Source organism: Nesoenas mayeri, assembly GCF_963082525.1.
Source record: "Nesoenas mayeri genome assembly, chromosome: 4".
Lineage (NCBI taxonomy): Eukaryota > Metazoa > Chordata > Aves > Columbiformes > Columbidae > Nesoenas > Nesoenas mayeri.
This window is the reverse complement of record NC_137540.1, coordinates 39893556-39905695: the sequence shown is the minus strand read 5'-3', so window position 1 is coordinate 39905695 and position 12140 is coordinate 39893556. Positions and strand designations below refer to the sequence as shown.

Below are 12140 nucleotides of genomic sequence, written 5' to 3'. Positions count from 1 at the left end.
CAAATAATTCTAATACTGTAAACTTTTATGACTGGCAAGTCTAGGTTCCTAAATCTAAAAAGTGACACTCTGCCCTTAAGGCTTCAAAATTTCCATTACCAAAGCTCCCTACACTTTTGCTGCCTGCTGTGCACTTAGCCCTTCCCACCCCTCATTGATGCACTAAGCAATTTGGTGTCTTACCCACATCAGGATCATAAGTCCCTACTTTGTTGCCAAGACTGAAGTTTAAGGTAATTTCATAATCTGCCATAATGTCTTCTTTTGTGCAGGGAATCCAGTCACTAGTTACATTAATCAGCAGAGCTACCAAAAGTAGGGCGCTAGAGCATTGGTTTTAAGCCCATTGCATTTATAACACTATATACCAAAACTGTAATAGTATAGATACTGCAGGATGGTAACCACTGACTGTTTTAAAGGGCCATTTCTACAGAACTGCCTTTTTCCCCTTACGCACAGGGGACAAAACACCATGAGCATTCTGAGTGTTAAGTGCTATGCTATTCAGCAGGTCTTCTTCATAAAATTAATTAAAAACCAAAAGTATTTTCCTTTTTTTGAGATATGAGGGAAGCTCAATTAGCTCAATTAGTATTGCTGTTCCTCCTGAAAAATTTTTAACACTGAATAATGTGAGATTTAGCTCTTTTGTGCATAGAACATCCTGGGATGGGCCTAGGACATGAACTGCAGTTTTTTTCTTGCAAATTCCCTGATTCTGCTGTATTTCTGCTGGTGACAAGCAAAAAGAACGATGCAGTAGTTGGAAAAAAAAAAAAAAAAAAGAGATTGTCAGTTTATTTGGAACAATACCAAATGAAATGTTTTCAGTTGGAAAAATCAAGAATACCCATCTTTGTTAGCACTGCTCACTAAAGAAAATTTAGGGACAAATTTTTGTGATCAAATAGTTCAATATGCTCAAATAATTTATTTTTTCTCACCTCCCTAATTATAATAGTCTTATAAGATTTTAGATTTCCCTAATTCAACGGGTACATTTGATTGGGTCATGTATTTCACATTTAATAAAAGCACAAAAATTTATTAGAGATTTAGTTCAAGTTGATTTAATGTAACATACCTAGTAGAAATATCATATATATCACACTATTTTAAATTTCTTTGGTATGACAAACTCAGATCTCCATTAAGTTCCTCTATATTTTAAGACACATTTACTTTATAATGATGATCTTGACTTACAAAACTACAGTTATAGCTTTACCATTCAATACTGTATTTGGGTGTTTAAAATATAAACATGATAAAAATTAATTACTACATTGGTATTTTTCATACACTGATATTATTTTAAATAGATTGCACTATAGAAGAACTACTTGTCAGGGTAGATAATCAAAATTAAAAGCATGCATTAGAGATTAGCAAATCTGATCTGGTGAAACAAATTTTGACGCAGCAGTTGTTTCATGTCAGTTCAATGAGTTTTACTCAGGGGATATCACTTCTGGCCATAATCTACATGCTTCAAATGATAATTTCCTTCACACACAACTGCTTTTTGTCTGAGTTCATGAAAAGTTTGATAAGAGCTGTACTCTTGATTTTTCATCGTTTATAGCATTTAATAACGAATCTTAAGATCGTGGTTATGGAAGGTCATGCATTTAATAATACAAAAAAATAAGTGTTTCTTTGCACAGTTAATGTATACTTGTAATGACTTGAGTAAGGTATGAACTTAATTAAATACTTATTTAAAAGGATACGGTCTCATTTTAGCATATTCATCCAGCCACAACAAAATACCAAAGCAAAGCAACAGTCAGCCTGAGTGCCTGCAAATACCTTGTATAAAGGCTTTCCACCACCCCCCCCCGCCCCCCCCCCCCGCAAAAACAAAACAAAACACCAAAGAGACAAACCAAACCAAACAAACAAAAACCCAAAACAAAACAAAAAAACAACAAACACCACGAATAAAACAAACAAAACAACTCACAACCAATCTAGAAGCAGAAAGAGGTGCTTAAAACAGTTTTAAATTTCTAAACACTGATCCTTAGCTCATAGGTGCATTCAACATAGATGAGAAAGGATGAAGTGTGTCTCAGATTTGAGGTCAGCATATCACAGCATTATGAATGAATAGTATTAATAGAATTATCCAGAGAGTAATGAAGTCACTGAATATAACATGAGAAAGACTTATGCCCACACATTACTAAAGAGGTTATTTCCTTCACTAGAATTTAACATTTCAGTATTTGTGGGAAGATAATTACTCTTAGAAAGTTCTGAACATTATACTTTGAACAGTACTTTGTTACTGAAATGTTAAAAGATACTTCCAGTTATCCTACAGTATCCTCAGCAGCTCATTAGCATTGGACTAAAGCAGAAAGTAAATATTGCAAAGAAAAATAAATAAATGAAACCTATATAATTCAGATGTAAAAATTATCCCCTTTTCCTTTTGGTTAAAGCTATTATAAGTGGCTCAAGTGTACCCTTGTCCTTCAAACTATTACAACAATAGAAGTTACAAAGTTTTAGATTTCAATCTTAAAAACTCACTTTGTCCAAATCTATTAGATTCTGAGAAAATCTTAATGAAACCTCAATAAGAATAGGAAGACTTTTTTTTCTTTCCCCTGTTGTCATTATCAGACAAAATTTATTCATTAAAACAACACAGCATAAATTGCCAGGGATATACTGGGAAGTTAATATATCACATATTAAGAGGAAGTAGAGTTATTTTCCCAAATTATATCCCTTGCAAATGTTCAGCTGAGAGGGAAACAGAGGGGAAAAAGTATTTGCCCTTTACAAAGCCTGGCTTTTGATTAGTACTTCTACTACAGCTTTTGCTGTTTTATTTGATCTTATACACACACGAATGAAGTACACATAAGGGCAGGAATCTGAATATTAAAACTGAATGCCTTTTAATATCATAATATGTCACAATCAATTGCTTTCCCTTGTTTTGTACCAGTTTCAGAGAAAAGTATTTTTTCAGTTCAACTAATACCTCACTCCTGCAGAAATTTTCATTCATTGTCCTCTTTGAAGCATTTGCACCTGACAGTTCAAATTGACATAAAACCATAAACATGGTTTTGACAATCCATCATTTCACCTCAGATAAAAGGAGAAGGAGATCTGAGTGTGAAGACCTTCATGGTCTGGGGAGGCTAAGATTTTCCCAAGCACCTATGAGAGCTGGATGTTTATCTCGTTTTAATGCTTTTGTTAATTCCATTAATATACAAACTGATAATTAAGATTTCCAAAAATATGCTTAAAACTGTTTTGTTTTATGTTCTAGTTCAGTATGGTACAGAACAAAAATAAAACTTTGTGATTAACAGGCACAAGAAGATCCCATGCTTTATCTCACTTTCACGACATTTACTTAAGCCATCACTAGTTGGTATGTCCCTGATTTTCAAAGTTTGCAGCTGACTTAGAATTCATTTGCCTTTTTTTTTTTTTGTAGTTGGATACACAATGAATGATCTCATTTTTGAATGGCAAGAAAAGGGAGCAGTTCAAGTAGCAGAAGGCCTCACTCTGCCACAGTTTCTGCTGAAAGAAGAAAAGGACTTATGTTACTGCACCAAGCATTACAATACAGGTAGGAAAGCATATTAGTGATTAAAACTTGAAAGACATCTAACATTTATTGTTGTTTCAGAGAGTTTTGGTTGGTTGGTTTTTTTTAAACATTCTCACTGAAGTCACAAGAAGATTAACACGTACAGGTGTGCTGTACAGTCTTAAATAACTGACACAAAGAAACAAAACTATCTGAAGGCTGATGAAACTTCTCTTTCAGTAAACTTAAGAAAGTACATAGTTGAAATAATTCAGAAGCTATTCAGTCAGGAGTTTTAGTTTTACAGTGGGTGCAATGACCATGTCTCCACTGTAGGACCCGAAGCGTTGCTGACATTCAAAGGTCCACCATGGGCACTAAGCAGGAAAAAGGGACACAGGGCTGCCAAGCCAGCCATCCCTGCCCCAGTTCTTACAGCAAGGGGCAACACAAACAAGCTAAAAGCTTCCTTAGAGTACAATGGCCAGGTGTTCAAATTAGATGTGGCCTTTCTGAGTTGAAGCCTTTGTAGAACTGCAACGTTAAGCACATAATTTCATAATTATGTTAAACACATCATTTTAATTGTAAAAGGAGGGAGGTAACATTATTAATATAATTATTTTTAATTGTTAAAAAAACAATTAAAAAACAGTAACTGGACAAGCATAAATACACACATAGCAAAGGCTAAGAACACATGGCTTCCATCTTCTTGTAGGAGAGAAAGAAAACAAAACACACCAAGCCTAGAACTCTCTCATTCTAATCCATATCTGGTTTAATTTCTGCTCTACAATATGATTCTTAATAAATTAAATGTATCTTGAAATTCTAGTTTAGACCTGATTTATTTGAATTCTGCTGAAATGGTGGAACAGATAAAATTCAATAGATTGGCATTCACAAGGAATGTCCTGTTACAATCAAAATTAAGGAAGAATGCTTTTCAACACTGAGTTTTACCACATCTGCCATGGTGCCCTAAAGGAGGGAAAGGTCCTCTAATAATTTCCATCTAGAGTGGAGAGATATTGAGACATTTTGAAGAGTTCCCTAAAGCAAATGGGAAATACATAGCATGCATTTGTACTGTACAAATACTAATATCTGGCTAATCCTTAAAAACCCTGAAGAAACGGAGAAACATATCCTATAGCAGGTTGCTTTTTTCACTCAAACATCCCTTTGTTAATGATAACAATGAAATTAAGATTTTTCCTTTTTGTTCTAATTGGTAAGATAAACAAGAAAATCTTATTTTCCTTATTTTTCTGTTTCCCTTGAGATACGTAGCCGACCTCTTCTTTCTTTTTAGGACACTTCTGCTTTTGTTGCATTTTAACATGCCTGTAACTGTACTTTCATTAACTATATAATAATACTAACAAATGAAAATTCATGGTAGAAAGTATTGTCATTTTTCCAAAGTTAATTTGTACAATATGATGGATCAAAAAAATCAATGAGGAACTAAAACATTACTGTGGTACCAAATTTGATATTGAATGGAAACCTGCCTTTAAAAGTCAGAATTTCCAGTGATTTCCAAATATCTCTCCAAACATCTCATCCAAAGCCAAACTGTACTCTTATTCATGTCTGAGAATTTCAATTACAATTAATCATGGCTCAAATATTTTTATTTTGACTAAAACTCAGTTTTTGCAATAATTTTGAGCCACTACATTTTTCTTCATTATCTAAATTTCAAGCTTATTAAGATGGTATTAATTTTCTTCTAAGCAGAAATAGAAAAACATGCTAGGCCTAGGCATAACACACTGGGTTGCATAGGGTTGGCTTATGTCAACTGTCTTTTTTATTGTGGCCCTAAACAGAGCTGAGAAGTGGGAAGAACACCTTATTAACTGCATGTGAGGTCTCATGACTCTCAAAATGTGCCTGCAAGACAAGTGTGCTTGTCCTTGTGAACTGCTGTTACATTTAGGTGGGAGAAGGGGTTTACCATCGTGACTCTAGAGGATAGTGTGGCCAGTCTGTTATATCTCTGTATTGCTTTGGCCAAACTGCATTTCTGTGGCCAAACAGGTGCTGCCCACAATCTCAAAAAGGTGGCTGAAGTTTGTGCCTCTAAGTAGAAAAATAGTTGATCCATTTAATTTGTCCGTAAAAAGTCAAACCATCTACTAATACAAAAAACTTGGAAGCTTGAATGCATATACCCACTGTGCGCTTCAGGATGGAGACTTTAAAAGATCTCAGCAAATAAAAGACAATTGCACAGCTGTGGAACCTGCATATAACTGGCAGGGGGAAAAAAATACAATGCTGCAGGCAAAAGGGTATGTCCTCACCTGAGGAAGCAGTGGAGTGGCCCACTCTTGAGTCACAGTACAAAAATTACAGGTACAAATCTCATGCAGGTCTACATCTATTGTGACATTCTCCTCTTCAAAATAACAGTATTTTCACCAGAGGTTTTTTGTTTGTTTGTTTGTTTTAATTTAAGTCTTCAGTATGAAGTTAATCAAGTTAGAAGGGTTTCGGTTGATTTCTAGGAGAATGGGAGTGCCTTCCACATCTTTGTTACAACCAGTATTATTAACTACTGTGGGTAGCCTAAAAAACCCTAAACATTATATTAAAAGACAACAACAACAAAGAGTTCATTTTCCTACATTATTTCACTCAGATATGTGACTAATAATGTGCTTTCTTAAGCCTCCTGCAATGAGATACTGTAGACAGATTCCCCTTTAGGATACTCTACAAGAAACAAAAAAATTTTCAAAACTAGAAATAAATCCTATTTCTCTGGCCTGTAACAGATTAGATAAAATTAATTCTTAAAAGAACATTAAGCAACTGCAGCTGGTATGCAATAAGTAACCAAAGAAGAGTTTTCAATTTAAATTTAGTTATAACACAGGATGGAAAGCTCTTCTGAGACATCCTGTAAAACAGAAAAAAAAAACCCAGAAGTTCCTCTGTGAAACAAATTAACATGAAGCTTCAGGACAGTATGTGGAAACTCATCAGTGCATGTCTCATCAGTGTTTCATGCCCAATTGAAAATGGATCACCACAACCACAGCTTGAAAAATCAACTGCTTCTAAATATAGAAACAGAACAGTTTCGGCAACAGTACAGCATAATGGCTCATCAAGTCTTGTGTTCTGAAGCGACGCAACGTTTCTGATAATTTTTATGTTTTTGCACCCACTGACATATCCGCAGTGACAAATTTGGGAAGTAAAGTAGAATCAAACAACCAGAAAAATCACAACATGTGAACCATTTGCATTACAAGGAATGTCTTGCTTTATCACATCCTCATTCACTTCATTTCTCACACACATTCTTCCCCTGGGCTTTTAGGCAACACCCAATTTTACTTTCAATCACAGCTGCAAAAAAACCAATATATGATAGTATGAATGTACACATAATAGCACTGGCTAACAGGCACAAACAGAAGTACTTGGTCTTGGCTTTATTCTCACACCATGGATAACACACTAGCCCTGTGCTCAAATGGTGCTGCTCAGAACTGTCTTATGTCTGTTGATGGCTTTTGGGTAAAAGTATTGGCTGTAGCAGTCCTGGAAACAATGGAGCTATGGTTGCTACACTCACAACCAGAACTGGTGGGTTTTGTCTGTGGCCATTTCTGATAACTGTGTATCCTTAAATCTGCAATCTCGATGAATACCCCGCTTTCTTCACTCCACATTCCCTGTTCATCCTCCTAGCACATACATCCCAAACATGATCTTTTCTCATGGCCCCTTTGGTTCCCTCTAGGGTCAAACAAGTTGCTTAATGATCTGTAGATGGTGGCCCTTCTAGGTCCTAGCTTCAACTGACTTTATTCCTTATATTAGGTCATTTTGCTACCAACATGATAGGGATGAAGGAAGACATGGCTTTGACACCTTACTCTGTCAACAAGTACTTAACTCCTACTTGTTTTGACAAAACATCTAAACCACTGCTTTTCAGACTATAATAGCAGTGATTTTTAAGCCATGACTTTTTAACCCCTTGGTGTTTTTTTCACAGGCCACTTATCAGAAAAAGTAGTTAGTACTTGCTATCCAGGAGGTATTATATGGGTGTGAAATCTTGGAAGCTGCTCATTCCTTCACTGAAAAATGAGAAATTATAAACAGTTTGAAAAACAGAGGCTATGACAGGCTGAGGATATGACCACCCCTAAACACACAAAACAGCACGGCCTAACTCCCATGGGGCATTTTTCTCTGCAAAAAAAAAAAAAAAAGATATTTCAGTTGTCAACCCTGCACCAATCAAAATTTAAACATTCTACCTTAAAGATTCATTTAATAAACATTCATCAACTGTCTTGGAAATAAAGACTTTACATCTCAATGTCCTTGCTATTCTATGTTGCTATCAGTTTCTCCTTAGTCTCTACTTCTCCCCTCTCTGCCCCTGCTAGCACAGTGCAGCCCAAGTCTGGAATCACAAGACTCAGTATCCATTCTGGTGACTTCTCTTCAGCCCTGTATTTGCCAGGCTCCCAGGCCTTTCCTGTAGAACTGCTACCTACCCATTCCATCCCCAGCCTGTACAAGTGCAGGCAGTTACCCCATCCTCATCTCAGAACTGTGCGTTATCTTTGCTGACTGTCACGATATTGTGATCGGTTCTGCAGCCTATGAAGATCCCTCTGAATGGCAGCTTGGTCATCCATTCTGAGAGAGATGGGAATTGCAAATGTAAATTTCATCAAGCTGAAAAAAAAGTAGTTGCACATGTCCACATTTATTGTCAGCTTTCTTTTCCTGTGGTCACTAGCGGTCTTACACCAATGTTAAGTTCTCCACCTGCCCCACAATTTTTTTCCAAACAAGCTATGTCATTTGTTTCCAAACGAGTTACTTGAAGTTACTTCCTTCCTAACCAAAAACTTATATAGTCAATGGCAAGTGGGAGCACCAGCACTGACATTCCCCATTATGCCACTGATATCTGCAGAGTGTGATTTGAAAGACAAACTGAATGGTAGCACATCGCTACAGTCGTTTTGGGAATCTTGGCTTCAGATACATAGATGCTACTCATATATATGAAAAAACATGTAGTTCTACATGCCAGGCACTCAAAAATCATCATTTCTAGTCAGGCTGCATGATCGTAGATACAGCCTGAAAGTTTTACAATGAGGAAAAGGCAGGCACTTTTATAAGCAGTTTTTAATCAGCAAAATATACTCAAATTGCAATTTATATTTCAGTGTAAATTACAAAAAGTGTCTGGAGACTGTACTTACCAAGTGTTTTTTTTATTATCCTGTCTCCTTCTTAGAGAGGTATGACAATAATTTCAGCTAACTCTACTTATATGTGATCAATTTTATATATACAGCTTCTTGAAATAACCAGCTTTGCACAAACACATAATTTATAGATTATCTTGTTTATTTATGAAATTTTATCATGGGAAGTTAAAGGACAGAAAGTACAGTTGTACTTCTGTAATAAGTAAAGCAGAATGCCTCTCAAATGACAGTGTAACATTCTAGGAGGAATAAAAAGGAAGTCTTTTTATTGAACAGGATAAACTCAGCTAGACTGCTTGCCTAGTAGTGATTCTAATAACAACTCAACCAGGAGAGAAAGTAAAAGGAGCAGTACTACCTCATAGGAAAGTCAGTTTATGGATTTCCTACTCCTTCTACATGGTCTCTGTGAAAATCGTCTGCCATTATGATTATGGTGTGATATACAACACACTGTACTTTGTTTCCAAGTGAGGTTAATTGTACTCTTATTTTAGCAGATGCAGAGCTAAATTAAAGCCCATAACAAAAGGCAGATGGAAAGTGCTGGTAGTCTGTGTCACCCCTCTTACGGGAATACAGTTTTATTTCATTCAGAGATTATGTCTGTTTTCAGCCAAACAGTTCCATTAGAATGTAAAATTGTCAGAAAAATTATTTCAATGTTAATAACTTAAATTAAAAAAAAAAAAAAAAGCTTTCTATTTGGGGTTTGGGTGCACTTTTTTCATAATCCAGTTTGTCTGAGGACACTTGGAGCCAATACTCTCACTAAAGACAACCACCATTGCCAGGGTGATTCCATCCTATGTGCTAGATAACCAGATAACTTAAAGTATTAGGGCTCACATATGAAGGGCACTTAACAAAAGCCTTGATTAATTACATGACGAATGATTTTGTTTCGGGACAATACTGATCAAAACTTCATCTGTCTGGGGCTCTGCCACAAATACATGAAGGACAAGCTTTCTACTACCTAGCACACTGAAGTGTTCCAACTCAGGATGAGTACCAGCATCAGCATTAAGGAAGGGTTGGAAAAATATAGCAAAGGAGAAGTCTATGGAGGCCTGCAGTTACATCATATCACATATAAATATTATATCTCATGAGCTATTCTCAGTGTGTGTTGTGCTGCAATAAACATTTCTTTGAGTAAATCTTGGTCCTTTTTTCCTTCATAAAAAAGTACAGAGAGTAGACAAGAACCCTCCGAGCACTGCAATGGTAACTATTTTGTGAGAAACTGGGAATCCAAGGTATTAAACATCAGAAAACAGTCAAAGTCATAAAGTGCAGTATCCATATTGCATCAATCCATACAAAATCTGTTTCTTGAGTCCACCTGTTATTCTGTCATAGAAGAGTCATTAGCTTTTGCTTTTAGAAGAGAGGACTGTCTTTACTTTTCTCTCTATAGAGCTGTTTTTGCAATCTTTTCCACATAAAATGAGAAACTGGGATTCTTGCAAGTCTGAAAATGATAAACACCACAGAGGTACAGAATAGCACCTAGAAATAAATAATCTGTCTAACACAACTTTCGAGCTCAGATTGAGCTTTAAAGCTTAGGATCTTTATGGAAAGTAGAGAAATTGAGCTGCTTAAGAAAGGGATTTCCAGAAGACAGACAAATGGGAGAGGCTCTGTATTGTATTAAGGGATCTAAATCTAAATCAGCCATTTAGACTGAGCATATCCTAGCCACTGAAGAAGTCTTTCTCCTTTCCTGCTCCCTTAGTACTTAATTTCATGTTAAACCTGCATCTCTAGTTATTTTTCAAGGTGGAAAATGCAGTACTAGATGAGAGGACCATCATCACAGTTCAATTGCCCCAGGACTCTGTTAGCAAATCTCCATAGTGAACAATATTTTGACCCTTGGACTGGCTGTTTGTTGGTCATCAGTCGCTGCTAAAGACAGAATTGTGTAGCCTACATCCATATTAGCAGATGTGTTGGAGTCAGAATATACAATATCTGCCTTCCATATCTAAGATATTTATTCTGCAGGGCTCCATAAAGATTTATTCATATTTGCTTAACTTTGTTCAGTTCAATTTTGCTAAGCCTTATATCCCTCTATTCAGCAAGCAAAACATTCTTATTTTAAGTAAATAGTAAATTTTAAGTAAACAGTTTAATGTAATTTCATTAAGCAATATAGTCCTTAGGCCACAGTCCTCCTACATCCATTAAAAACTTGTTCTTCTGAGGTTACTCACAGTTAGCTACAGCACCAACAACCAAAGAACACATGTAGAAAAATGCACCACCACATGCATATATACCAGTACATTCACTTCATGTATATAGGTACGTCATCCAGCAAGGCAGCACTTTTAGTGCGTTTGGCACACTTGAATCCCTGGTTAGTCTAGACTTACAAACACAAAGAACATTACCTCTATTTCAGGGGAAAAAAAAAAAAAAAATCCCTATTTTTTAAGAAGCCCTCAATAGCCATTTTTTCTTTTGCATTACAAAAATTTGTCCATTTTATGGATTGTGTGCACCTCTATATTTAGCTCTGGTCTGCAACTACCATCAGGCCTTAATTTCTTAATCAGCCTCTGCAAAACCACAATATCACAAAGGTTTCATATACTCCTCTTAGCCACTTTCCATGACATTTACAGTGCACATCAGAATGAACTTGAGCTTACCTTTTCTGTATTGCAAATGAATTATTAGAGCAATGCTCTTAGCTGCTTGTCTGTCTCCTTCCCCAGCTGAGATGACTTCACGGGTATGTCTCTTCTGATCCACTCAACCATCCAGTTAAATAGATTAAACCACGGCTAACCTGGCTTTGCATTCAAAATGGAATGCATGAAGAGAAAGGAGACTCAGTGCTGGTTTCAGCTGGGGAAAAAACAGCACAGCCTCTGCTGGTTGTTTCCTAGCTGAAGCTCACATTTGCAGGTGCAAATAGTTTCTTTCAATTATGCTTCATTAGCCAAGGTTATGCAGGTGATTCTGATCTCAGTCAGGGAGGGCAGAAACTAACATCACCCCTTCCACATTTAGACCTGCAACTGCAGCACTGAGACTGATACTGACTTCCACTTTCTGCCTTTCTCCGATATTCAGCAGTGGAGTAGCAGAGAGAAGCCTCCAATCTCCCTGGAAACTTGCCACAAATTAATTTTTCAGTGCTACACTGGAACAGAGCAGATGAGGAACACAGTGATCTTGGCTGGGAAGCAGTAGACATATGACTGGCATGTCCATAAACTCATTGGGTGTAAGAGGAAGGCAAGAGTCTAAGTCATACATTCTGTAGTTAAGCAAAG

The 12140-nt window shown here is 36.4% G+C and overlaps 1 protein-coding gene across 2 annotated transcripts in view; it reads left to right on the top strand.

The window, feature by feature from the left end:
• The window catches only part of GLRA3 (glycine receptor alpha 3), a gene marked incomplete at both ends in the record, with an annotated part of 82297 nt that overhangs the window by 56716 nt on the left and 13441 nt on the right, over nt 1–12140 (top strand). For both annotated transcript variants that reach the window (XM_080344226.1, XM_080344227.1), the window contains one exon: nt 3473–3610. In XM_080344226.1, coding sequence (XP_080200352.1) covers nt 3473–3610 — 138 coding nt within the window. The remainder of the gene's footprint in view (nt 1–3472; nt 3611–12140) is intronic.